This window comes from Manihot esculenta, chromosome 13 (genome assembly GCF_001659605.2).
Source record: "Manihot esculenta cultivar AM560-2 chromosome 13, M.esculenta_v8, whole genome shotgun sequence".
Taxonomy (NCBI): domain Eukaryota; kingdom Viridiplantae; phylum Streptophyta; class Magnoliopsida; order Malpighiales; family Euphorbiaceae; genus Manihot; species Manihot esculenta.
In genome coordinates this window covers 33944433-33969743 of record NC_035173.2, presented here as the reverse complement: position 1 = coordinate 33969743, position 25311 = coordinate 33944433, and the positions used below count along the sequence as shown (strand labels likewise).

Here is a 25311-nt window from a genome sequence, read left to right as displayed (position 1 = left end):
GTTTATTTTTTTTCAATATTGTAGATGTTGAACTTATTAATGAAAAGTAAAATTTTAAATTTAAGTTTACTAAATAAGAGTGATAAATTTAATCACAGTATCAATCTAAACTAGGCTTGATTTATGTTATTTATTCTCACTTTAAACTCTCTCTGATATAATTTATTTTATAATAAAAGATTTTTAAAAAAATATTTATTTATTTTTTTAAAAAGAATTAGACAAACTTTCTAATTATTTTAAAATAATTTTTTTAAAATTAAAAAAATTATTGTAAAAAATTAATTAAATTGAAATTCTTGAAAATTTTTTTATAATAAATAAAATTCGCAGACGGCATGGTTGGATGCAGCCCACAGCGACGGGAAAAACTGGCTGTGATTGATTATCATCAAACCTAATCGTATGATCAGTCTTTATTCCATGGGAATATTAACATGGATGGTGGCACACCAAAGCAAAAACAAAATTCTTACACAGCACCACGTGGGCCCCCACCACGGTCCACATCCTAAGCACATATATTTCTTCTGATTCCTCCACCAATGTTCAAAAAGACAAAACTTCTTGTCCCCACTCCCACCCCCCATCCCCACCAACAACCCACCCTCCCCCCCCAAAGCCCCTCGCTTTTCTCACTCTTTCCCCCCGTTCTCCATTTTCCCACCTCATTTTCCTCCTTCCCAAACACTCTCTCCTTTCCATTTTTTCCCTATGATTTTCATTTTTGTCTCTTGTTTCTTAATTAGTTACTTCTTGTTAATCTAAAATCCATTTTTTAAAACTTCTTATTCGTGTTTGTGTGTGTTTCAAGGGTACCTCCATTTCTCTCTGCTTCCAAGCAAACCCTTATTCCACTGCCTTTTTCTTTCTTTTTAAAGTTTTTACACTTCCTTCTAATTCACCATCCGCTTTTCTTCCCCTTTTTCTTTCCTTGTAAACCTAGCTACATAATTGGGTACTTCCACTTTGATTCAAATTTGAGCTCAAAAGGGAGGAAGAAGAGATAAAGATACAGCGATCACTTCCTTCTCCTCCTCCTCGTCCTCCGCTTTAACCATGTTTGTTGAAGTTGGGCTTGTAATTTAGCGGTTATCGGTTTAAACAAGGAACTAAGAAAAGGGAAAACAAGGATGACACTGGAGACCGAAGATGGGGTTCACTACTCCTTCGCATTGGAGTATAATGGCCCGCCGTTACCTTACGACCTCCCACGCGCTGTTCCGATTAACGTCAACAAAATTCCGGTTGCCTCCGTCGTATCTCAGCTTTCTCTGCCGGATAAACTATCTTTGCCTGTCGTTAAACCACTGTTACCTGCCGATCCAGGTAAAAACTTATCTAAAGAGCTAAAATCTGCTGTCCCTCAAAAAGAGCCGGGGTCCGAAGAAGCAGCGACAACTGTGTCTCCAACTTCAGTCATCGATAGAGCCACTGAAAGTAACCAGGATTGCGGGTTGTCCGGCGAGCTGACTAGCTCAGGTGCACTGGAGTTCTCCACTGAGCGTTGTGGGTCGTCTTCTATTAGCAAGGAGCTTTCTACCGAGTTGCTAAATGGGGGCAGGAGCTCCAGTGCTATAGAGTTCTCTGATAGTTTTGATAATAAATCGCGGGACAGTACATCGAGATTGAGGGTTTCTAATGAATTAAGTCAGGACTGGGCTTCAAGTGAGTCAGTTTTGAGCATTGATTACCCATCTTCGCGGGTTTCTAGTCTTAAACCTTCTGGGGAGTGTCATAGTCATAATGAGGGAAATGAGGATGGTAGGCGAGCCCGGTTTGTTGCTTTTTGTGATGTTGATTCAGATAGTGGTGTTGGTGTTGGTGGTGACGATAGTGAAGAGTTTGGCGAGGAGGAGCCCAGATTTGTGCGGGTTAGGAGAGAACCGCAGAGTAAAGGGAAGAAAGGGACTTGTTATAGGTGTTTTAAGGGGAATAGGTTTACTGAGAAGGAAGTTTGCCTTGTTTGCGATGCCAAGTATTGTAGTATTTGTGTGCTTAGAGCTATGGGGTCGATGCCGGAAGGAAGGAAATGTGTTACTTGTATTGGGTATCCCATTGATGAATCGAAAAGAGGGAACTTGGGTAAGTGTTCGAGAATGCTTAAGCGATTGCTGAATGATTTGGAGATTAGACAGATAATGAAGGCTGAGAAGTTGTGCGAGGCAAACCAGCTGCCCCCGGAGTATGTTTGTGTTAATGGAATGCCCCTTTCCCATGAGGAGTTGGTTGTTTTGCAGGCATGTCCGAACCCACCAAAGAAGTTGAAACCCGGACACTATTGGTATGATAAAGTGTCTGGTCTTTGGGGAAAGGTGAATATAGTGTGCTTTTGAGAATTACAATTTTTTTTCCCATTTTGTTCCTTTTTTCGTTTTGGAGCTTGATTGTTGTGTTAATTTAAATTTAACAGGAAGGGCAGAAGCCTTCCCAGATCATAAGTCCCCATTTGAATGTTGGGGGTCCCATTAACGTAAATGCTAGCAATGGAAACACACAAGTGTACATAAATGGCCGAGAGATCACAAAAGTAGAGCTTAGGATGTTGCAGGTTGAAATTTATATACATCTTCTTCTGCTTTTACTATTTTCAATTATCAACGTGAAGGGTTTGTTAAGGTATTTTTGTTGAACATTGCAGCTGGCTGGAGTTCAGTGTGCTGGCAACCCACATTTTTGGGTGAATGAGGATGGATCATACCAAGAAGAGGGGCAGAAGAACACTAAAGGTTACATTTGGGGCAAGGTATGGTGTATATGTGAATGCTTATAAAATTTCCCTTGTTATTTTACCTGTAATTGCTTATCCATGGTCTTTTAAGCTACTTTTCAGGCGGGAATGAAGCTTGTCTGTACCTTCTTATCACTTCCTGTTCCCTCTAAATCTTCAAATTCTTGTGGAGAACAAGTTAACAGTATGATGAGCAAAAGTGTCCCAGACTACCTTGAGCAAAGAACGCTTCTGAAGATTCTCCTAGTTGGATACAGCGGATCAGGGACAAGTACTATTTTTAAGCAGGTAGTTCTTTAGAGATTTGTGGTGACACTTGACACTTTTAATATATATATTTTTTTCCATTTCCATCCAAGGATATACGAACTTTGTTTCAGGAAATGGATGATTGTTTATACATTTATTGAACATCAGGTTAAACTGGGGAACGTAAATGATCTACCAAGGAACAGATGATAAGCAGTGTATATCATAGCAACCATTACTATATGTATTCTGAAAAATGTAGTTTATATCTCCCTAGATGGGGTTGAATGGTGAAGATCAATTTTTGTTGTCAACCCTTTTGAGGATTGTTGAGTTACTAAATGCACATTTTAATGCTGTTGTCCTCCGTAGTATATGGCTGCACATTGGGAAATTGTTGTAGATAAATTCTTTTCTCTAGACATTTTAGTTTAGCATGGATATAAATCCTATTATGCTACTCTTATCCTTTTCTTATTTAATAGCTTATTGAGAAATGTTGTTGTTAGTGTGTTACCTAATCTTTAAATTGTTTGGCCTGCAGCATAAACAAATTGGTACACTTGATTAACTGAAATGCGTTTTTTTTTCTTTTCAGGCCAAGATACTTTACAAACCTGTTCCTTTCACAGAGGATGAGCGTGAAAATATTAAAATGACAATTCAGAGCAATGTGTATCGTTATCTTGGTATACTTCTTGAGGGACGTGATCGTTTTGAAGAAGAAAGTTTGGCTGAAAATAAAGAGCAATGTTCTGATGAAGCTGACCCCACTGGTATTAATGCCTTTTGATTCTCTTTTATTATCCAGTACTGTGTATATATTTGTTTTTTCTCACCTGAACATCTGCACAATCTTGCATTCATTTACTTGTAAGAAAAGGCAAAAGAACATGCATTTAGAGCTTTAATGTATGAAGTCGTCAATAGAGAGTAGCCTGAGCAAGATGTTGGTTCATAACAGGGAGTAGCAATAGCGTCAAATGCAAAACTATCTATGCTATCGGTCCAAGGCTTAAAGCATTCTCGGATTGGCTTCTGAAGATAATGGCGGCAGGAAATTTGGAAGTGATTTTTCCAGCAGCTACTCGTGAATATGCGCCATTAGTAGAAGAGTTGTGGAAGGATCGTGCCATTCAGGCTACATACAACCGGAAAAATGAACTGGAAATGCTACCTAGTGTTGCTAGTTACTTTTTAGAAAGGGTAAGATCATGCTTCAGGTTCTTTTGCTTGGTTAGATTTGTTAAATTGTGTCATGCATAATATTAAAATATAAGTGGATGATAAATGGGATTTTCATGGGCTTGTAATGTTTTGTTTTAACCACACTGAGCTGAGCCAAGAACAGCTCGAGCATAGATCTCATAGCAATATTTGGGTCAACAATGACATGGGATGTGTTTTTAATGATTCAAAGTTGACCTGTCAAATAGTTGATCAATCTCAACTTGCATCACAGTTGCAGTTAGATGTTTTTCTTCCACCAATCTTACTATTCATGCTAACACATGGATGTAAAGAATGACAAATTCATGCAGTTTATTGCTGTTGTTGCTAAGAATAATTTCTCTCTCTCAGGCTGTTGATGTATTGAGAACAGACTATGAACCCTCAGATTTGGATATCCTGTATGCTGAGGGTGTTACTTCATCAAATGGGCTTTCTTGTATGGACTTCTCATTTCCCCAGTCAGCACTTGATGATAAATTTGACACTGATGATCCTCATGATTCTCTTCTCAGGTAGGTGCCAATGTTTGAAGCATATTGCTCACATTTTAATAGGAGAGGCCCCCATTTTGGGTGCTTTATTCAGCAATTACCATATGTGCATGTGGCTGCTATATCGTAAAAGTACATCCTCGATTTTGACAGGGACTAGTTAGTGACTTGACCTGTATAATATAATAGGTGAAATTACTATATTGCATATAAAGTGGTTTCTTATTATTCTTGTCATATTTGTTGTTTTCTCTGTGGTGGTTCTCCAGATACCAACTGATTAGTTTACATGCACGAGGCCTTGGAGAGAACTGCAAGTGGCTTGAGATGTTTGAAGATGTTGGGATGGTCATTTTCTGTGTTGCATTGAGTGACTATGACCAATATACAATTGATGTCAATGGGTGCTCTACTAACATGATGATGATGAGCAGGAGATTCTTTGAGAGTATTGTTACTCATCCCACTTTTGAGCATATGGATTTTCTTTTGTTACTGAACAAATTTGATTTATTGGAGGAAAAGATTGAACGTGTTCCATTGACTCGGTGTGAATGGTTTGATGATTTCCATCCTGTGATCAGCCAACATAAATCTAGCAGCAACAGCAATAGCATCAATAGTAACCCTTCACTCGGTCAGTTGGTTTTCCACTACGTTGCAGTCAAGTTCAAGAAGCTTTATGCTTCACTCACGGGAAAGAAGTTGTATGTTTCTTCGGTCAAGGGGCTGGAACCTGATAGTGTCGATGCAGCTCTTAAATATGCAAGAGAGATTTTGAAGTGGGAAGAAGAAAGACCCAACTTCAGCCTGAGCGAATATTCATTTTATAGCACCGAGGCAAGCTCCTATTCCCCTTAATTTCAGAAAAAGGCTTGTAAATGGATCTCCAACAACATTTGTCATTCCCAATGTACATATAATGTCACGTAAATGAAACAAGTGAAGATGCTTCACTTCCATGAGCCATTGCAGCTAGAAGATCTCTCAAACCATCTACGTATTACTAAGTGTCATGCAGCTATATACTTTCGTAGATTGCCAGAATACAGTTAGGAACGAAACAGAATATTGTGTTTTTAGTGTTTTTTTTCTTTCCCTTCTGTACCATTCAGTGTAGTTATTCTGCCTTTAAAACAGGATTCAAATATTCATTTGTAATATAAGATGATATTAAGTTGGATCCATTAACAGGTAGAATGTAGAATCCCTGAGAGTGATCTGCTTTTGTCGTATCTTCATTCCATCTTTTTCCATCTCCATTGTAAAACCTGAAGCACAGTTGACCCCACCAGAGAAATGATGCTTTAAAATGCAAGTTACTGTGTTTACCTGATATTTCTAGTTATAAAATAGCTTCTTTTATCCAGATTTTTTTTGCAGATCGGAGAAAACGGGGTTTGAACATGGGATTTTGCAGAACTGAATGTCAAAAGATAAGCACTTGGAGAGTGATCCAAATCTACACACGTTTCCCCGGGGATGGTGGATTTTGATTGGCTTCATCACATGAGATTTATGACCTCAGGCTCAGCTACCAGTTAATCTGCGACTTCTGTTCAACGCAGGAACAAATTCGCATGGACATTTGTGCATTATAGCTGGACCTGCCGACAAGATCTTGTTCCTACACTAGCTTCCAGCTATTATTGGTAAATATCACTCCACAAAATCATCAGCCCCACAGGCCACACAGAGAGACGAATAAAAGAACATTGCCTTTAATAAATATATGAGACAAAATGAAATCTGAATAATCATGGATTTCACCTTTTTGACTGCATATTATTGACACAAGTAGACACACATCAGATAAATTGCTGCATGCAATTTTTTTTTCTTTTTGAATAAAAATAATAATGATCCCAAAAACTCTCCTACGGTCAGTGGGAGAGCCACCTTAACTTTACAGTAGTGTACACCCAGATGTTTGATTGCTCAATCATCTACAAAACTGTATCTAGCCTGCTCCTCATTGCTCAGTAATATATTCTTGATAGCCCAGCCCAGTGCCAACATTTGACTAGCTAATGGGGACAAATCTCTTTCTGCTGCTCCCTTGCTATCCTCAATCAATTTAGTCCACTCCTTCAGAACGGAGCCTTCTGGTTCATTATCCTCCAAAATAGTTCCCAACCTACTAAGAAGTAGAGCCTTCCGAATGTAGCAGGCCTACATCACAGCAAAAATATGACAACGCCACAAAAAATTATGGCAATGCCACAAAAAATTATCAATGCAATTAGAACCAATAGAGACAGCACAGCAGCTCCTTATCTATTCCTCTTACCTGCAACAAACCCATTATAACATCTGCAGTGCCAGCCCCCTCGCGTATGCATAGAAGAATTCCTTGCTAGAAATTCAGCAGTTAAAAGGAAGAAAAAGTCTTACATGGAGAAGTAATTTCATAATTATACAAAAACTTTAGGTTTTGATATTTTACTTGCTTAGATCTTGTCAATCTTCTGTGAGAGTTTTCCATGCATATGAAGTAAAAATCCTTCTCACTCAAAGACTGCATTGCCATCATTGACAACTTAGGTACCTGATCCTTGGTGTTTATGCACCCAATTCTAATGGGCCATAGTTCTTTTCCTGATCAAGAACTCAACAGTAGCTTAAGGTGCATCATTGATGTGCACAAATTCCATAGCAGCTAACATCGAAGAAAAAGAACACAAACAATTAAGCATGGGAAAAAACTCACCTTTGCTGCGCAGAAAATCAATTCCTTCTATTTTACTCGCTTCTGCAGGTGAAAGTACATGTCCTAACTCAATCCATGAATTTAGTATGATTTCAAGCCTATCCTGGATAGAGGAAAAAAAGTGTTTGCTGAACTTCATCTCCTTATGAGGATAATGCTTCCCTGTTTTCTAAAAGTAAAGAAGCAATGCTGATGTCCATATGCCAAAATGCAATAAGATGATCTTTTGTTTTCTGCCATAACAATGTTAATCATTGGGCAGCCTGGAGCTTGGGATGCCTCCCAAAAAGGTACTGAAAAGAAAGAGATAGATGCTACACAAACTTTACCTTAGTTAATGTTTGCAGATGGACATGTTTAAGCCCTTGATATATTCCAAAAAGGTCTATAGCTGAGAAAATAGGGTAAACAACAAAAGGCAACCCTGCAAGCAATCTTGTGTAATAATAAAAGGTTAGCAAAATAAGCTGGCATGTGTTTCTGCAATCCAGTGGAAATACCCAGCAAAGGTTTCAAAGGCAGAAAAAATTGTCTAAAATGTGTAAGGTCTACTTCAGTTTCAGTATTTTGATAATATAGAAAGAAAAATTACCAAACAAGCTCATATCTGAAGCAGGGAACAAAGACATTGGTAAAACAGTGCTGTCAACCATCTCAATTTCCTTTTTAATTTGAATACAGGAGATATAATATTTGCTTTAGTTAACATCCCTTAAACTTGTGAAATTCTAATTTGTATTACTGTCAGAAAAGTTGTGCTAATTCACATTACTACCAATTATTTAAGGCAAATAATCTTTTCCCTCAAAGCAAGTTTAAACATTCCCTTGATGGCACATGGAAAATTTGCCAAAAAAAATTTCTTACTGAATTAAAGGGGCCCGAATAAAAAGATGTTTAGTTGAAGCACACTTGAACTACAGTTAAGGGGATATCAATTCAATTTTACCAAAACTATATGTGAACAAAGATGCCAGACATGCATCAGCAAAATATCATTAATTGAAAACAAACTCAATTGTTTCAGTTATGGAAGACAAATGGAAGAAAGGACACCAAGAGATAACCATAAAATTTCACCTAAGAGAATACATGTTAAATGAGATAAAAGAAAACCTTTGATTGTTCTTGAACAGCATATTCAAAAGTGCAGCAATCAAGAGGCCAAGATTATCGAAGCATACCGTTTGTATCTGAAGTCCATACCATTTGTCAGGCTATATTACATGTGAAAAAATATATGCAGATGACAAAAAGCACAAGCTAAAAGAAAGACGAAAAGAGAACCTGTGCTTTTGCTGAAACTTCACCAAGATTATCTGCTACTGCAAAGCTTCTATGGATAGCGGACTGCATATGAAGCAATGATATTAATTCTTCACATTGAATAATAAGCTTAACAACTTTTGGGGAGTGATTGCAAGGAGTGGGGCCTCTGAAAATGATGGTGAAACAGGAGTAGAGAACATCCATCAACCCCCAAGTGAGGATAAAATTTCTATAATGGACCAGGTAGAAATACTTGTGAGCCAACTACCTAGATTTGTACAGGAAATGGACTTGGAAGAAATTTATGCATACCACAATCAAGCTGTACTGTGCTAAACTGGTCAAGTACACAAACTGAATGCAAAATGCTGAAGCTATTCTTCACAAAACTTTGAAAACTAAGACAACTTGTTTTATAGAAAGGGGAACAGCAGTTTGCAGAGGAAGAAATCTTACACTAGTTGCCAAGTAGGAAGCCAGGCTTATTTGTTTTGCAACATTGGCTAAAGTAGCAAGAAGCAAGAACTGTTGAGGAAATGCAGGAGTCAGCAGCTCCACTCCAATGCTTAAACTGAAGAGAACAGATGTTGAGAACCTAACTCTCTGCACATAAGAAAATGGAAAAAAAAAAAAAAAAAACGATTACTAAACATTAGCGTATTTTGCAGCTTATGGTTTTTTTTTCCCCAATAACAAAATATGTTGCTGATAGCTACAAAAATTTCACAACTCAGCATTTAAAAACAAAAAGGCATCTCATAAAACATGAGACAATCTAATGGAGATAGAAATCGTACCTTCAAATTGGTATCAAAGGCAGAAGCCAAGCTAGCAGTGTAGATGCACCTACTCAGCCGTCCAAGTCCATCCTTCAAGACCCAGTTAAGAGCAGCTGCAGATGGAAGCGAACGAGAATAACCAATGCCTATAGCCCGAAACATGGCCTGCGATGAATTCATTTTCCCAAATAAATAATCATGCAGATGCAGTAGTCGCTTTCTCTAATCAACAGCTCATTTTTATAACGAGTTCTCAAGTTCTATCATCAATCAAGGAATTTTCACAAGCTTCATTAAGGAAAGAAACTGTCTTCAGAACTACAATCTGAATTCAGATAGAGATTGCAAAAGTTCAAATGCAAAAAGCAACCAACTGGCCTATACATATCAGAGGAAAAAAGAATCTTTAATGCATATCTGAAATACCTGGGTAGCAAGAACCTGTAAAGCGGAGCTAAAAACGCGGTGCAAGAGCTTCCATTTCACGTAAGCCATGTAATTATCAGGGACTTGCTTAGGAATAAAGAAATTCCTAACAGCCAAACTGGAAACCCGAAAAATTTTACGAAACCCATCCTCGAAATCAAGACAAAAAGACAACGCACCGCCATCAACACTCACCAATTTCAAGCTGCTCCCGTCCCACGAATACCTGGAGACCCTACCGGAGTGCCTAATCACCACCGGTAGCCGCACGGGCAAGATGGGTCTCGGCCCCTCATTAAGACCTTCTTCAGGTTCGTAATTGATGGAGGTTCTGAGTGAAGCGGTAAGAGTTGGGGCTCTGGGTGAGGATAATTTGAGCTTCTTGGAGATGGGTTTCAAATGATGGGGTCTCCATGGAAAATGGAATTGGCGAGAATTAGTGGGTGAGTATAACGTAGATTGCATGAAAAGGAATTGCAACAACTATCAAGTGAGAGTTAAACAGAGGAATCGTTTGTTATTTTTTCCCGCCAAAGTTGGTTGCTGGCATTAAAGTTCCCGGCTTTAAGGTTGAGAAGGGTCGCTGGTCGGCGAACCAAAGAGGAGAAGGCAACTGTTTGTGGAGGGGACTTGAAGCGAGAAGACAGTGTGTGGTTTTGAGGAATGTTTCCCTCCTTTCCTCTTTCCGTTTTGACTAGGCTCGGCGTCGTTTTAAGTTATTAGGGAATAAATAGACACTAATTTTAATTTAATACTAAATTAATATTAAATTAAATTAAAATAATGATTATTTTCACCGATAATCTTTGTCTTTAAAAACATCCGGTAGTTAGGCTCGCCATGGCAGTGAGATTCCTTTGACATGGCTTTTCTTTCACGCAGGTTGTAGAAATTTGGACAGTTTTAGCATTGAGGTTATATATTTGGACAGTTTTATTTAAATGATGGTGGTTATCTATAACATTATAATTGATAATGGATAATTGATTTTATTAAATTAAATATTTGATAAATTATATGTAAGTATTATTGATGAAATGTAAAATAATTAATAAAATATATATCAGTTTATTATAATTTTAAATAATTTATTAATATAAATAAATAAATTTTTAAAATATAATTAATAAATTTTAAAAAGTAATATAATTTAAATAAAAAATAAAATCAAAATAATTTTAAATTTTAGAAAATATATAATTTAACTATTTAAATATTTATAACTACAGGTTATATCTAACATTAAATTAAACACTCCCTTACTTATTCTCTGCATGCTTGTGCTTTCTCCCATACAGTGTCCCAGTTTTGAGTAGGGATGTAAAACTAAAAATCATCTCCATTCGATTTATATTAATAATATTTAAATATATTTTAAATTTAATTAAAAATTAATTTAAATATTTAATTTCTTTTTAATTTAATTATTACTATTCAAATAAAATTAAAACTTATTTAATTTTATATACATTAATTAATAATTTATATAAAATTATTTTTATTAATAATTTTCACTTAAAAAATTTAATATTTTGAAAAAATATTTAAATTTTAATTTTTAAATAAAAATATATAAAAAAATTTATAAATATTATTATAAAATATATTTTTTTATATTAAATTAATTATTTATATAAAAGAGTTCGGACGGTGATACTCCATACATAAAATCTGAATTCAATCTGAACTCACAATTAATATTATTTTTTAAATATAAATCCATTCCAAACTCGATTATAATTATTCTTCCTTAGATTTGGTCGGTACCGAAAATTTGGATACATTGCCGACCCTAGTTTTGAGTTTACAATCCATAGAGCCTGGAATTAAGACGAGGCACAAGGACAGCCTCAAGTGGTGTTGCTTTTAAATTTGTCAAGCCAGGGCTCTCACTCATATCAACATCTTCACTTGACGATGGCTTAGCAACTTCAAAACAATGCAAGAAACTACCCAGGATGAAATGAACTACTTGGAGTGCTAGTGAGATGCCAGGACAAGACCTTCTTCCTGAGCCAAAAGGGATGAGTTTAAAACTCTGTGCCTTCAAGTCTATATCCTTATGGGCACTTGTCAAGAATCTCTCAGGCTGGAACTCATCAGGATTTGGCCAAACTCGCTCATCACGTTGAATCTTCCAGGCATTTACCATCAGGCGTGTGCCAGCCGGAACTTGGCAGCCAGATGAGAGGGTGCAGTCCTCCATTGCAGCACGAAGGTCTAGTATAGGAGTTGGCGGATAAAGGCGTACCGTTTCCTTGACAATGGCTTCAATATAGATCAAGTTATTTATATCGCCTGTCTCTGTCTCTGCCAATATGGAGGTTTAGTTCATGCTGAGCCTTGTTGAGCACATGAGGATTGTTGAGCAATAAAGATAATGCCCACGTAAGAGTGACCATGGTTGTATCACTTCCTGCTAAGATCAAATTCTGCCAAAATAACAATCAAGTTTACTTAGAAGTTTGAATCAGAAGAAAAAAACAAGGATGATGATCTTTGCCCACAAAGATCCCGGCTACCATCATTATTTTTCTAAAAACTTCTAGGTCTCATATTGGCTTTTGGATAAACATAAAGTTAATCTAAGCCTCTTTGACACAAGCTGCAAATCCAATTTCTGACAACATTACAACCATTAAATAGGGAAAAACAAAAGGACTATGTAATTCTTATCTTGTTACTTGACTTTTGTGACAAAAAGCCCAAGTTTTCTGCAGCAAAGATGAATAGGATAAGGGCTAAAAAAAAGGAAAAAATATTATTTAGTTAGTATGTTATGGCAAAATTTACTAGTTGATACATCAGTTTTAAAAAATATAATAAAATATGTCTGATTTTTAAAAAGTGTACTAATTAGTCCCTCTATTAATTTTAGCCGTTAAATATTATAAAAAAGTCTAAAACTATAAAAAAAAAATTTAGAATACTCTTAATATACACGAAAAAAATTAATATACTTTTTATGAAACTAAGGTATCAATTAATAAATTTTTTCAAACTACAGCGATTAAATAGTAATATGCTAAAATTATTAGAAAAATTAAATAATAGATTTTTAAAACGTTATAGATATTTTAATATATTTTTTAAAATTAAAGAATCAATTAGTAAATTTTTTCATACTATGAACTATCCCAAATAAAAAAAATAGCCGTGGCAATAGGATAGACAGAGGATGGAGATATCCATTTCTTCCCTGCATCAACAAGGAATTTCCATTTCCCCCTACGGTCAAATTCTAAAATACAGTCGGTACACTACGTGTATGTGCAACAAAGCATAGGAAGAAATTGAAGATACTCCTCCTCCAGGGCCTAGTGGATCTTTATATAAACTCGGGAAGAAATAGTTTAATTAGAAAACAATTGAGTAGCTTGAAGTGATTTGACTGTGCAGCAATCATAGGAAATGAAATAGATGAATTTGGGTACTTACCAGGCAAGTAGCCTTGTTAATGGTGTCTGCATCAAACTCTGAAATCTTCGCTTCTTCCAATATGTTAAGCATCACATCCATGAAATCTTGTTCTTCCTTTTCCTTCCCACTGAACTGTCGCTTTCGTTTATGTTCCTTCAGCCAACCTTCCATGAGAATTCCAATTCCTTAGCAGTTTTCTTCATAGATTTCTCATATCCATTAAAATCTAACCAACCAAGAAATGGTATTGCATCAGACAACACAAAAACCCCAAACAGGTAACCAAAATCTCCTATCACTTTCTGACATCTTCGTGCTTCTCCTTCCTCCATGTCAGCATATGGTCCAAAACATCGTCTCCCTTCTACCATTCTCAAAGCAACATTATGTGTCAAGTCTCCAAACCACTGCTTCATATCCACCAAGACTCCATTTTCTTTTCTGCTTCTGCCAACCCATGTTTTATATAGTTCCCTTATTGCAGTTTCCACTTCTGAAGCTCGTATGTGCTTCAGCATATCCATCCGATGGGCCGACAGAAGCTCGATCATTGCTATTTTGCGCATCTCTCGCCAGTAAGAACCGTAAGGGGCAAAGCCAAACATGGCAAAGTTATAGCTTAGCAACTTTGAGGCTGCAATGCTTGGTCTAGTGGAGAAAACTCTATCATGTGAAGTGAAACACTCCCTTGCCATTTCCCAACTATTCACAGTTAAAACTCTGTTTGAACCTAGTTTTATAGTGAACACAGGTCCATACTTATCGGCCATAGCCCCTAGTGTTCTGTGAGTTAGCTGCTGACCACCAAAGAGGTGCAGGTGGCCAATCACAGGCCAAGCACCACCTGCCTGCGGCACACTGCAGCAGCTAGTTGCTCTCCTTGCGTGATAGAAGTAGATATAGAATATAAGGGAAAAGAGGGTAAAGATCAAAGTTAATAATAATTTGAGAGGATCCATTAAGCTTGGATTAGAGATCACAGAGATAGAAGGAGAACATATTTTTTTGGTCTTGGATTTTCATAAATAGTATTTGGGTTTCATTTAATTGGGAGAAAAGTACAACTCACATGTGGGACCATTATCCATATAAATCCAACTAAAATAAACGGCATTTTATCCAAAGAAAAAAAAAATCTCAATTAAGCCAAAGACACTAGAGTGGAAAATTCCAAAATTTCTCAGTTTAAAGGGCTTTTTGTAATTTCAAGTTAAAAAAAAAAATTCTGAAAATATGTTCCAATAAAATTTCAGAATTATTATTTTTTTTAACTTGAAATTGCAAAAAGCCCCGTCTAACATTGAGTGTATCAGCTGCGTATCTTCAAAACTTCATGAAATATAGATGGGTAAATAAATTAGAATTAGCATCAATATATACTGTGGATACTGCACTTAACAAATATGTATTCCTTAGACCAGATGATAAGCTACTTCACATCAATCTAAGAGGTAGATATTCCAAATGTGTCTTTGCAGAAAGGACCTATCTGGCTGTCTCTATATCATTGTTTCCACCTGCAAGGCTGTTCAAGTCCTTCGAGCACTGCTCAATAGCTTTCACTACCTCAAAGAAGCGACGTCTAGAAGTTGGCAGCCTTGACAGTGTCAAACAAAAGCCTTGCAGCCTGATTTCAATATATAATATTAGTTTACTAAAAGCATAATCTGCAAAATAAATAAGATCAAGCAATGTAAAACAGAAAATATGCACGAGAATCAATTGTGTTGTAGCCAAATCAAGAGAAAGTAAACGTAAACCTTATATGCATTGTCAACTATTTTGAATACAAAACATAGACAGCTTGAGTGTTTCAGAGATCTAATGGAAACGTTAGATATACCTTCTACTCATACCCTCCAACTGAGCTCTTCTAATCTTATCTTCTGGAGGGATACCACCATTCTTCCAAGCTTCGATTCTTACAGGTTCACCTCCATAGAGGCAGTGTTTATAGAAGTACAACTCCTCATTTTTGTTTAAATTTAGACTCCTAATCTGCTCTCTCATGATACACATTGGCTCGTACAGCCAATCGAAAACACGGCCTTCAGGTCTATTCATACTTGTTATCTCAACATTATCGCCTGAAACAATAATGGGAATTGGATATCATTTCAGGTCATTTTAGAAAATGATACAGAGGTTAGCACTTGCAGATATGATTCACAAACTTATAGATACTAGATACCAACTTTCAGAGAACCTAGCATGAGACAATGCAGAGAGAATAGAGACAGAGAAAGAGAGTGGTAATCAGAAATGATTCTTACGGAGGATGAAGCCACTGGAGCTAGTCTTAATGGAGCAGAGGAAGCACTCAAGAAATGCATATGCAGGAATTCCCATGTTGATAATATTTGATTTTGAGTTTCTCCAGGCGTCTAGATCTGAAATTCCTATTGCTTCATCTCTAAGAAGCTCTTTACCAATATCTTCAAATGCTTTAAAGAAGCTATCCCATATCTGGTTAACATACAATGCAGAATTGAGCATCTTGAAAATAAAGCAACCAAAAGATGTTTGAAGTATCTAAAAACATAATATTTGATATTTTACTTATTACTTTTCATGCTACATACAACTTGTAGAGATTATTGGGGTTCCATTCTCACAAGAACATTAGTACCATTTTCATCAACAAATTTGAGAAGCACAATGCAATTATCTTAAATAAAGCATCCATGGCCTACTCAAATTTTAGATCTCCATTTCGTACTCGGACCTCTTTGGGGTTTGGTGAGTGACAAATATTTCAGAAAACAATTTCTGTTGGTGGTGTTTATTATAATTAGAGCTCCTACTCTATACATAATATTATTAATGGCTTACCACTGGAGTCATCAGTGTATTAGCTTTCTCAACAGAAGTTCTTTTAAATGATTCACCAGCACGAGCACCACCAAACTGTTCCTGCAGTCTCTTTGCTGGAAGTGGATGCAGTGAACAACTGGAACTAACTCGTTCACGATATTTAGGTCTGGTTGGCGACAACAACAGAAGCTATCAGACAATTTAGCTAAGGCCTGTGCATTGCACAATAATGATACCATATATCTAAGTACTGCAGAAGATGCAAACATACCTTGGGAAACAAGAACCTTCTTGCAGGTACAGCAAATCATTGGTGTACTCATCAAATACAGATGCAGAAGCAATCACATAAAGCAATCCCTTCTTAGTAGAATTTTCCTAATACAAAAAATGATGAAACTTTATCAGAAACTAACCACATTAATCACAAATAAAGAGGCATTTAATGAAAATTCTAAAAATAAAGATCAGCTCTAGCTGTAGAATGAAATGGTGATTTAGCTTCACCTGATATGCAACAACTGCAGCATAACAGCCAAACCCGAAACTTGAAATCATGCCTGCCAAAATTGATAGCAGAACCAAAATTGGCCACAACAGAATCCAAAACCCAGCAAATGGAACACAAACAGTTTCCAAAAATGGGCCTGCCCTCCCAATAAGATCTTGTATTAGCCGGTGCCATCCTTTGAACAGTAATATTGGTGCTTTATACAGAACTATTAAGGTTATAACAGGCACATCAACCAAAATCCCAAGAATTGCTACTAGAATGCAACCTGGTATCTGAGCAACCCTATCAAAAATGCCATGGAAGATCAAATACATCACATAAGGGAAAATAAAAATCTATAATAAAAAATCCACTAACTAAACAGTCCAATGATACCAAACATAATTGGCATGAAAAGGAAAAGATTAATACTTGAGCTCAATGGGTTCCTCGTCCTTTGACCCGACCAGCCCATCCATAACAGAAAAGTACGAATGGAAGGAAAAATCTGCAAAATCACGAACAATAGTCCATGCTCCCCAAACACAGGTCCAGGTGCCATCCTATTAAGGTGATGATAGAAGCAATTAATTGACTGGTCTCATCTATGCATTTGGATACACATATTCAACTCATTATAAAAATATCAACTGGAGAAAAGCTACAAGAACATTACTGTCAAGCATCTAATCAGCTTCATGAGTATTGGACCTTCCTTGCTGATAGCCTTAAATGTCTCCATTACAGGCCAAACAAAACCATATCCAGCACCCATAATAGCACTACCAGCAACTCCAATGGCAGTCCACAGTGCTATTGGTATTGGAACTAGTAAAATCAAGAGGCACTTCATATATGGGCCAAATTTCTTTGTTCTGTTTCCAATGTTTAAAGAACAAAAAATATCTGATGTTAACATTCATAGAACTGACAATATACTCTTTAGCTTTTTCAACTTTTTACTATGAACTGAAAATAAAGAGGGAAAGAAAAGGGAAAAGATTACTTGAGTAAGCAGCAGATGCTCCAAACAAGATGAAGTGGCCATAAACCTATAACAATGCCAGTATCTCCAAAAGCAATGACCAGGAAAACAAAGGGGCTGAAAATAGCACCTGTCTCATTGTTTTATGGTTTGCAACAAGTTACAATGGATTAACAAAGATTCGGATATACAAACATACAAGAAAATATAGCTACCTTTGATCATTCCAAGGATGAATAGAACCACAAAAACTGGAAGAAAAAAGATAAAGTAACAAAAGTAGTTCAAGAATCCCACAGGAACATCCATTTTCTCTGGGAATTCTCTACTTTGAGTTCCCTGAAATTGAGTCTTTCTCTGTTATTCTCCAGACGCAACAGCAAGTATATGGGCCCTGATATTGGAAAAGAGAACTGGAAGCAAATAAAAGTTAAAAAAGAAAAAAGGAAAAAAAAAAAAAAAAACTTATCAGAATCCGGAATAATTATGGGGCCTAATTAAACCAAGCATTTGTAGATGCCAACTTTCCTGCATTTTCTCAGAAACCAAGATGAAGCATAATGCAAAAGCAAATTTTCATGTACCTAAGCCATTTGTTTTCTCAACATCTATTAATGATGGAAATTTCCCAGAAAGCCAAAGCAAAGAGCTTGAAGCCAATCTTTGCTTAGATGAAAGCTATAAAAGAAAGAGATCTCAGTCAAACATTGATGTACTTCTGCATAAGGTTCTGAACAAGATAAACCGTACAACACACAGAATCTCTAGCATGGATGAGTAAGACAATGCATAATTCAATGTTCGTATAGTACTAAGTGTTGTCAGTAGAGAACCCATCTTTGAAATGTTCCGCAGTTCGCTATGACCTGTAAGAGAGATCAGATTATAGTCAACATCCCAGGAAAAGGAAAAGGAAACTATGAAACAGTCCAACACAATATGCATAACAAAAATGGAACATTATTAATAAACTAATTTATATGCCTTACCAATTAAAATTCAAGAAAATACATTTTTTAATGAATCTCACAATATTTTATTCTAAAACTCATCGTTATTATTACTTTAGTGATAAATGGTTTATTAATTGAACGGTGTCTATATCCTATTCCTAGTATAGACAAAAGTGCTTGAGAATACAAATTATTACAGTCAAAACCTCACTCTTTCTGGTCTTTAGTTTAATATATATATATATATATATATATATATATATATATATTAGGTTTTGACTCATTACACACAGGTTAAAGATGGAATCTTACTGTAATAAATACTAAAAATTAAGCAATCATGTAAGGAACACAAAAATAGGACATGGCATACGGACAACACATGGAAGTTTAAGTATGTTAAGCATAAACAGAATAATAGCTCGCTTTTACCCTGTAAGGACATCTTTTGCAGGGATCTTGTTCCCTTTCAGATTGCCCCAATCGCCCAATAACTGTTTATTCTAGTGTTTTCCTTTCTTCTTCTACTTATATTATAATGCCAAGTATGGGAATAACATAATTTATACAGTAAGTTATGCACTGAAATCTTCATTCTTTAAAAATTTAATTTTAAATAGAAAAAATGATCTTATTTTTTAAAATTCATAGATCAAATTTCAATAATCATTTATTTACTTTTAAAAAATTTTATATACGAAACATCTTAGTGCATTTTGTGGTTTAGAAGTCAAATTAGTAGGATTAGATATTGATTACATTATATTTTTCGGTAGCCTGTATTCTCTAGCTAGAATTGCTTAATTATCTATATTACTAATCACATTTATTGATTAGAGATATAATAGATCAACCTTTGTAAAATATCTTAACATCGTCTTTTGTCAAGTTATGCAATGAAATTTTTTATCAGATGCTAGGTTCCACATCATATTCCTTTCCAAATAACATGCTCCATTTCTGGTGCTTACTTGATGAATGAGACCAAGGCAAGTAGAAAATGAAGCATATTGTTATTGTTATTATTATTATTTGATTGCTTCTACCAGCTACTGAATTAACTGTGCGAAATTGAATATACACTACAGTCATTCCCATTAATTAAAAGCCTTTTTCTTGATGCTAGTTTAACAAAGATGTCCAAATCTAGCATAGCCCTGATGGTATATATGACCCACACCTGCAGCAATCTTACAAATATACAATGTCAAACTTCATCAATAACCAAAACTGCAATGTTCCTTGGGGGATAAGTTTACTCATTCGACTGGACGTGCGTGTTGGGTTGAGCTTGTTTCTTATCAAATTCACCATTTCTTTGAACAGTATGCACTTGAATTAGATTGCAAATGTTATCTTCTCTGGGCATAAACTCAAAAACACACATGTCCTTGATTGCCAATTTGTGCTTCACACGGAAATTAAACCAGCCTTCAGAAATACCAATCCGACCATCATCTCTGAAAATGATTTTCACAGGCCATAACTGACCATTCTCATCACGAAGTGTCACCTTTTCCTGCAACTTAATGTTGTGTGCTTTCACCACTGACTTGTGAATATGCTGCAATCAGCAACAGTTATGTAAGACATCCAATCGAAAGTAATAAAAAAAACACTACAAATAATAGCAGCCTTGCGAGTCTCTACCAGTCCCTCTTATAGGTCCATCACAGATGATGCAATTGAAAACGCCAAGAACACATAATGGCAGGAAAAAAGGAAAGATGAGAAAACTTATACCACAGTGTATTGTGTTGACCGAGTCATAATTGTCACAAAATGTGGATTTTCTGGGGTAACATAAGCTCTACCCAACTTGCATTTCTCATTTTTTGCAACTGTATTCTGTCTTAATTCTCTTCTTCTTTCTCTAGATGAACCTGCAGCCTGTCTGAACTTGTATTGACGTCTTCCAGATGAACCTGCAGCTTTGCTACTTCCTCCATATCGACCTGTAAACATAAGGAAGTTTTAGATTAAGGATCTGTTTGATTTAGGTGTTGGATATAACTTGATAGTGCGGCTGATAGATTATAACAGATAGTTGATTTCAACTTATTCTACCTTGTCTTCCATTTTCTTTGGATGTCATTTCTGAGTACTTCAGCTTGCAGCCACCAGTAGAGGGGCTCCTATTCTTCTCTTCTTCTGTTTCTGATTCATCCATATGAGTGCTGGACACTTTACTAGGAAGAGTGTTTTCCTTCTTCAACCCATTTTTACCATATAATTTGACGGAAAATTGAGAATTCCCATCATACTTGAAAACTAGAAAATCTGCATCAACTAAAGAGTGATGACTTGCAAATTCTTGCCAACCTTTTTTAATAATCAAGTCGTTTTCAGTCTTTTCTAATTGGACATTCCACATCATTCCAGTATGATCTTTTAGAGTAGCATTTTTCAGTGCAAATCCATTCAATTGCATGACAAAAGCCGGAGGTAAGCTCTGAAACATTAAGATTCTTTAATTTAATATCAATGCATAAATAAGCAACAAAACCTCTAATTAAAGAATTAATACTGCATAATAAAAGTGTCCATACATGGGACATGGAAAAAAAAAAAAAAAATAGAATCCAAATTACTATAGTCTAAAATTTGATATTCAGTCTTTTTTTAGAGTGAAACTCATTATTTAATTTATCAAATTTAAAAAAAATATAAAAATATTACAACATTGTTTAGTCTCTCTCCAAGTAAAAGTATAAGTAGACTTTTTTTAAAATTGAAAAACGAGCTGATGAATTTTTTCAAATCACATGAAATATTTGAATGGTTAATTGAATAGCAACTAAATAGTAATTTCTTCTTATATCAAGAAGAAAGCCGACTCCTGGATAAATGGTAAAAAGAAGTGAAACCCATATGTTGGATTTGATTATGTACATGATAAATAAAACAATCAACTATGGTTGACTCAGGAACCAAAAGAACCATCAAAGAAATTCGAATGCAAACACGGAGAGAGAGAGAGAGTACCAGTTGCTGAGAGCTGATGCCGGAGAGGAAAACTTTGAAGAACTCAAGGGAAGAGGGAAGATTTGTGGGAGATTTCACCATTTTTCGGAGTAGGGTAAGAAAGAAAGAAGCTTGACCGATGGGAATGAGAACTACTACTACTGCAGGATTGATTTATCTCTGCCTCGGAAAAGCAAGGAACCTCAGCGAGGGAGTACAAATCTATCCAACAACCTCCATACCTAATGTCACGGAATAAGTGATTAATTTTGAATTTTTGGGAGAGTTGGGAAGAGTTGTGACACTAATCATGCCACCTTTGCATTGCATGCTACGTCTAAGAGCAAATAGTATGAATAAAAATAAAACTTAAAATTTTCCCTCTTTATGATTTTGTAAATAAAAATTATTTTGATTATTCATTCCGTAATCTTCTCTTGATTAGTAGTTGGGTAATTATTTTTCTTAAAATCAAGCGAATAATCATTCAAAACATTTTTAAAACACTATAATTTTAATAATACGTGTAACATGAATAAAATTTAATATAAGTCCAATAAATTAAAAATATTTAATTTTATTTTATCGCTCACAGATTTAATCGGGTGGTAAGTATATATGAATAATTCTAAGAAAACTTAAATTCTACTCCTTTAATTTCTATTTTTAAAAAAATAATTATTTTATAAATAATTTATCATAATTCTAGCCTATAAAATAATTTTAAACTAGAGACTTAGAGAGACGGATCCTATAATTTTAACAGTTATTTTTCAACTCTTGGTGGCAATTTAATTGTAACATGCAGTTACCCGTTAAGGATGTAATTACGGTAAAGTGCAATAATTAAAAGAAAATTTCAAATTGTAGTTTTTTCTTTCTGAGTTCAAATTATAGTTATAAAATAATAAAATTTGAGAATTCTTTTTAGATCTTAAGGTGCATATATATTTTTTAATTTTTTTTCTCAAATTTGCATATTTCTCTTTATTTTTTCAAATTATTTTCCATTCTTTTACTTATAAAAAAAATTATAAAACATAAATTATGTAAAAAAATCAAAGGAACCTTGAGAGTCACTACCAAAAAAATTATGGTAACGTTATATATGCACTAATTGATAAAGTTATGGGTCCTTTACTAAAACTCATGCCTTTAGCAGATGAGCTAATTATTCTATTTTTTGATTTTATTTGATTTAAATGGTGATAATTTATTTTCTCGAAATTAATTATTTTCCTATGACGATAGAAATAAGAGCTTTGATTTTATAGAAAATTAAAAAAAAAATAGTAAACAAATTTAAATTCTAGCACTTATTAAAAATTTAAAGATTTTGAATTGATTTATCCCGATTAAATTAAATTTAATTAAAATATAGAAGATAATTTATGTATGAAAAAATAGTTTTTAAGAGAATTATTTTTCAAGAAAATATCATACTTTATATTGTTTTTTCATTTTGAACTTTATACTTTCTATTGTTTAATGACCAATTAACTAACATTATACATTTATTTCACTCTGATATAAAATTTCTAAAGTTTCAAAAAATTCTTTAAAAAGTTTTAGCCGTTTTGCTTTAAAATTTCTTAATTTTTTAAAAAAAAAATAAAAAAATTATATTCTGTTTAATTTATATCAAAATAATACATATAATATACATATAATATTTTGCTAACTTATATCAAAATAATACATATAATATATATTTAATATTAAACTGTTTGCAAATAATGATAATTTTTTGATATTATTAAAAATAATAATATAATAATTAAAATATAATTATTAATTAGAAAGTAAAATTATAAAAAATAGATTATAATTTCGATCATTTTTATATCAAAATTTATAATTTAATTTATATTAAATTAATATATCAAAATATAATTTTTAATATTTAAAAGTTAAGACGACCCAATACTATAAATAATACTATTACACAAATATGTATACGAAAGTGCTAAAATAAAAAATTCATAAAACCAAGCTTTTTTTTTGTACTTTCCTTCTTTGTAACTTGAAAATATTTTTTATTAATGATTCCCTGTAGGAAGCAAACCAAAATATCAAATATTAGGTAGTATTTAATTCTCACTCCTGGAGATGGAGACTTTCAGAACCATTTTTTTCCTGTCAATCAGCTCAAGTTTGCAAACATCTCCCACTTTCAGAAAATTTTCTCTCGCAAAATGAGCCCAGCCTCCAGTAATTCTGCTGCATGAGTCAAAGTTCTTTAACGTAGCAATCCATGATCTGTCTTCAACCTGAAGAGTAATAGTATTCTTTTTCCAGTGCTTCAAGTGCCTTCTAGCAAAGCCTGCCGGAATATGCTGCACAAGGTGAAATTCAAAAATGCTAATCACCCATTATCAGCAGATGCAACTGGGTTTTAAAAATTGAAAGATCTAGTTGTTGATCTTACCAAATATAGATGGAGATAAGATTCCTGCATAACAACACTGAAGAATGGATTCTTGGAGACAATTTTTCTGGCAGATTGAGATGGTGGTGGAGGAAAAATGGAGCATGGAGGTGGCTTCTCATGTCTCTGCAGCTTGCCTGCAAATCATGATTAGCAAAACCAGGATGTGTAAATGCTCTTTAATGGAGAATTAGCAGATTGATTTTTTGCTTACCTAGTGAAGAATCAGAAGCTCCATCTTCAGCAACTCTGAAAATATGAACTTCAAATGTAATTTTACCACCTGTGGACTTGATCAATTCAAACACACATACATCACCAATTTCCAAGTGATTGTCTGTTGCAAAAGCTTTCCAACCGGTTTGAAGTCTTACTCTTGCTCGTCCTTCCTCATCATGAGCATAGCCTGCCGGCCAAATTTTCCCACCAGAAACAAGGTGGACAACGTAATCTTCACTTGTAAGCAAATATTTCCGGCAAAATCTTTCAGGTAGATTCTGCAGAGCAAAAAGATTGAGAAATTAACAAATAAATAAACATGGGACTTTGTTTTTCTAGCTTCAATGAGATCACCATTTTACTTCCAGCAGGGGGCACATATGATGGTCTCATGGTGATCACCATAAGTGGATTTTTGGATTTGAAAGCTGAAGCTCTCTGAAGAGTTTTCTCATTGTGATAAGGTCTTTCCGATGGCTGCTCCCTTTCCTGATGACTTCTCGTTGGGCTAGGAGAATGAACATCCATGGCTTCATCAGAGACGCCATCTTCGGTTTCTTCCCTTTTGAGATTCTGAAATTTGAAATCTTGATGGGTACTTCTCAGTGGATAATCAATCTCTACAGCAGTTTTACTAAAAATGACTACAGAGAACTGGGAATCTCCTTCATACTTAAAAAGCAGCAAATGTGCTAATTTCACATAGTAATAATCTGCAAATTCTTGCCAACCTTCACTCAACCAAACATCAGAACCTTTGAACAACTCCATTTTCCACGAGACACCATCTGGGATCCTAAGGATTGCTCGGTTTGATAAAGCATTTCCATATTTTTTCACAAAACTTCTGGGAATCGCCTGTGAAAAAAGGGGGAATACAAAAGCTGCTCAACATAGTTTTAAGAAAAATCCCATGCATAGCCGCAGCAAAGAATTACAGAGGAGAGATCAAAAAGCTTACAAGTTTCTTATCTCTTACAGTGTCCTCAAGAATTATCTTGAAGAAAAAGATTTTCTCGGATTGAAACAAGGAACCATCATGTCTTTCGGAACAAGAAGAAGCCATGTTGGAGGCTGGAAACAAGTAATCCACAGTGGAGATCTACTTATTACTACTGAAGAGAAAAAGGACAGATGAGCAGAGTAG

The 25311-nt window shown here is 34.9% G+C and overlaps 6 protein-coding genes across 8 annotated transcripts; 1 reads left to right on the top strand and 5 right to left on the bottom strand.

Annotated features, from left to right (window-relative positions):
- The first annotated feature begins 625 nt into the window (after positions 1 to 625).
- LOC110630023 (extra-large guanine nucleotide-binding protein 1) lies at positions 626 to 5936 on the top strand. Its single transcript, XM_021777317.2, has 8 exons — positions 626 to 2315; positions 2414 to 2551; positions 2642 to 2746; positions 2834 to 3019; positions 3579 to 3756; positions 3945 to 4186; positions 4562 to 4725; positions 4974 to 5936. The coding sequence occupies exons 1-8, from the start codon at positions 1134 to 1136 to the stop codon at positions 5563 to 5565; spliced, it is 2787 nt and encodes a 928-aa protein (XP_021633009.1). The 5' UTR covers positions 626 to 1133; the 3' UTR covers positions 5566 to 5936.
- A 518-nt stretch (positions 5937 to 6454) lies between these two features.
- Positions 6455 to 10593, bottom strand: LOC110630024 (protein root UVB sensitive 4). 2 transcript variants are annotated; one of them, XM_021777318.2, is made up of 10 exons: positions 9889 to 10590; positions 9481 to 9627; positions 9140 to 9286; positions 8702 to 8764; positions 8531 to 8607; positions 7744 to 7849; positions 7415 to 7517; positions 7151 to 7302; positions 6995 to 7060; positions 6455 to 6876 (listed from the first exon to the last, which is right to left on the bottom strand). In XM_021777318.2, the coding sequence occupies exons 1-10, from the start codon at positions 10351 to 10353 to the stop codon at positions 6643 to 6645; spliced, it is 1560 nt and encodes a 519-aa protein (XP_021633010.1). In that variant the 5' UTR covers positions 10354 to 10590; the 3' UTR covers positions 6455 to 6642. The 2 variants fall into 2 exon arrangements, 1 of the variants encoding a protein (XP_021633010.1); XR_002490336.2 differs by having other exon boundaries at positions 6793 to 6876; positions 6995 to 7304; positions 7414 to 7517; positions 9889 to 10593.
- Positions 10594 to 11618: 1025 nt separating this feature from the next.
- Positions 11619 to 14592, bottom strand: LOC110630522 (demethylepipodophyllotoxin synthase-like). The gene is given in 4 exon segments (XM_043949528.1): positions 11619 to 12194; positions 12196 to 12320; positions 13327 to 13484; positions 13487 to 14592. Coding segments are annotated over 4 exon segments (1566 nt in total). The 5' UTR covers positions 14268 to 14592; the 3' UTR covers positions 11619 to 11692.
- Positions 14593 to 14602: 10 nt separating this feature from the next.
- LOC110628970 (uncharacterized membrane protein At3g27390) lies at positions 14603 to 18460 on the bottom strand. The gene is made up of 10 exons (XM_021775789.2): positions 17816 to 18460; positions 17622 to 17730; positions 17292 to 17490; positions 17048 to 17178; positions 16630 to 16918; positions 16394 to 16500; positions 16141 to 16288; positions 15582 to 15774; positions 15152 to 15395; positions 14603 to 14935 (listed from the first exon to the last, which is right to left on the bottom strand). Exons 1-10 carry the CDS (start codon positions 17907 to 17909, stop codon positions 14794 to 14796), a joined length of 1656 nt encoding a protein of 551 aa, XP_021631481.1. The 5' UTR covers positions 17910 to 18460; the 3' UTR covers positions 14603 to 14793.
- A 1224-nt stretch (positions 18461 to 19684) lies between these two features.
- Positions 19685 to 21774, bottom strand: LOC110630513 (putative B3 domain-containing protein At5g66980). The gene is made up of 4 exons (XM_021778036.2): positions 21539 to 21774; positions 20621 to 21005; positions 20297 to 20508; positions 19685 to 20117 (listed from the first exon to the last, which is right to left on the bottom strand). The coding sequence occupies exons 1-4, from the start codon at positions 21617 to 21619 to the stop codon at positions 19809 to 19811; spliced, it is 987 nt and encodes a 328-aa protein (XP_021633728.1). The 5' UTR covers positions 21620 to 21774; the 3' UTR covers positions 19685 to 19808.
- Positions 21775 to 23531: 1757 nt separating this feature from the next.
- Positions 23532 to 25260, bottom strand: LOC110629300 (B3 domain-containing transcription factor VRN1). 2 transcript variants are annotated; one of them, XM_043949973.1, is made up of 6 exons: positions 25126 to 25260; positions 24519 to 25022; positions 24320 to 24442; positions 24160 to 24235; positions 23946 to 24082; positions 23532 to 23853 (listed from the first exon to the last, which is right to left on the bottom strand). In XM_043949973.1, the coding sequence occupies exons 1-6, from the start codon at positions 25228 to 25230 to the stop codon at positions 23608 to 23610; spliced, it is 1191 nt and encodes a 396-aa protein (XP_043805908.1). In that variant the 5' UTR covers positions 25231 to 25260; the 3' UTR covers positions 23532 to 23607. The 2 variants fall into 2 exon arrangements, with proteins under 2 accessions (XP_043805908.1, XP_021631899.2); XM_021776207.2 differs by having other exon boundaries at positions 24160 to 24442.
- Between the last annotated feature and the right edge of the window lie 51 nt (positions 25261 to 25311).

Excerpts from the sequence above, each read along its gene's own strand:
- LOC110630513 (XM_021778036.2), bottom strand. The coding sequence starts at position 21,619 with ATGGTGAAATCTCCCACAAATCTTCCCTCTTCCCTTGAGTTCTTCAAA. Across the intron at positions 21,006-21,538 it reads GCATCAGCTCTCAGCAACTG|AGCTTACCTCCGGCTTTTGT; the intron begins GTACTCTCTCTC and ends TTAATGTTTCAG. Across the intron at positions 20,118-20,296 it reads GGTCAACACAATACACTGTG|CATATTCACAAGTCAGTGGT; the intron begins GTATAAGTTTTC and ends TGCTGATTGCAG.
- LOC110630024 (XM_021777318.2), bottom strand. The coding sequence starts at position 10,353 with ATGCAATCTACGTTATACTCACCCACTAATTCTCGCCAATTCCATTTT. Across the intron at positions 9,628-9,888 it reads TACAGGTTCTTGCTACCCAG|GCCATGTTTCGGGCTATAGG; the intron begins GTATTTCAGATA and ends AATTCATCGCAG. Across the intron at positions 9,287-9,480 it reads CCTTTGATACCAATTTGAAG|AGAGTTAGGTTCTCAACATC; the intron begins GTACGATTTCTA and ends TCTTATGTGCAG.
- LOC110630023 (XM_021777317.2), top strand. The coding sequence starts at position 1,134 with ATGACACTGGAGACCGAAGATGGGGTTCACTACTCCTTCGCATTGGAG. Across the intron at positions 2,552-2,641 it reads TAGAGCTTAGGATGTTGCAG|CTGGCTGGAGTTCAGTGTGC; the intron begins GTTGAAATTTAT and ends TGAACATTGCAG. Across the intron at positions 2,747-2,833 it reads AAGGTTACATTTGGGGCAAG|GCGGGAATGAAGCTTGTCTG; the intron begins GTATGGTGTATA and ends GCTACTTTTCAG.
- LOC110628970 (XM_021775789.2), bottom strand. The coding sequence starts at position 17,909 with ATGGATGTTCCTGTGGGATTCTTGAACTACTTTTGTTACTTTATCTTT. Across the intron at positions 16,501-16,629 it reads CTGCAGTTGTTGCATATCAG|GAAAATTCTACTAAGAAGGG; the intron begins GTGAAGCTAAAT and ends TTTTTGTATTAG. Across the intron at positions 15,396-15,581 it reads CTCCAGTGGCTTCATCCTCC|GCGATAATGTTGAGATAACA; the intron begins GTAAGAATCATT and ends TTATTGTTTCAG.
- LOC110629300 (XM_021776207.2), bottom strand. The coding sequence starts at position 25,230 with ATGGCTTCTTCTTGTTCCGAAAGACATGATGGTTCCTTGTTTCAATCC. Across the intron at positions 25,023-25,125 it reads CTGTAAGAGATAAGAAACTT|GCGATTCCCAGAAGTTTTGT; the intron begins GTAAGCTTTTTG and ends CTTTTTTCACAG. Across the intron at positions 23,854-23,945 it reads CTTATCTCCATCTATATTTG|CATATTCCGGCAGGCTTTGC; the intron begins GTAAGATCAACA and ends CACCTTGTGCAG.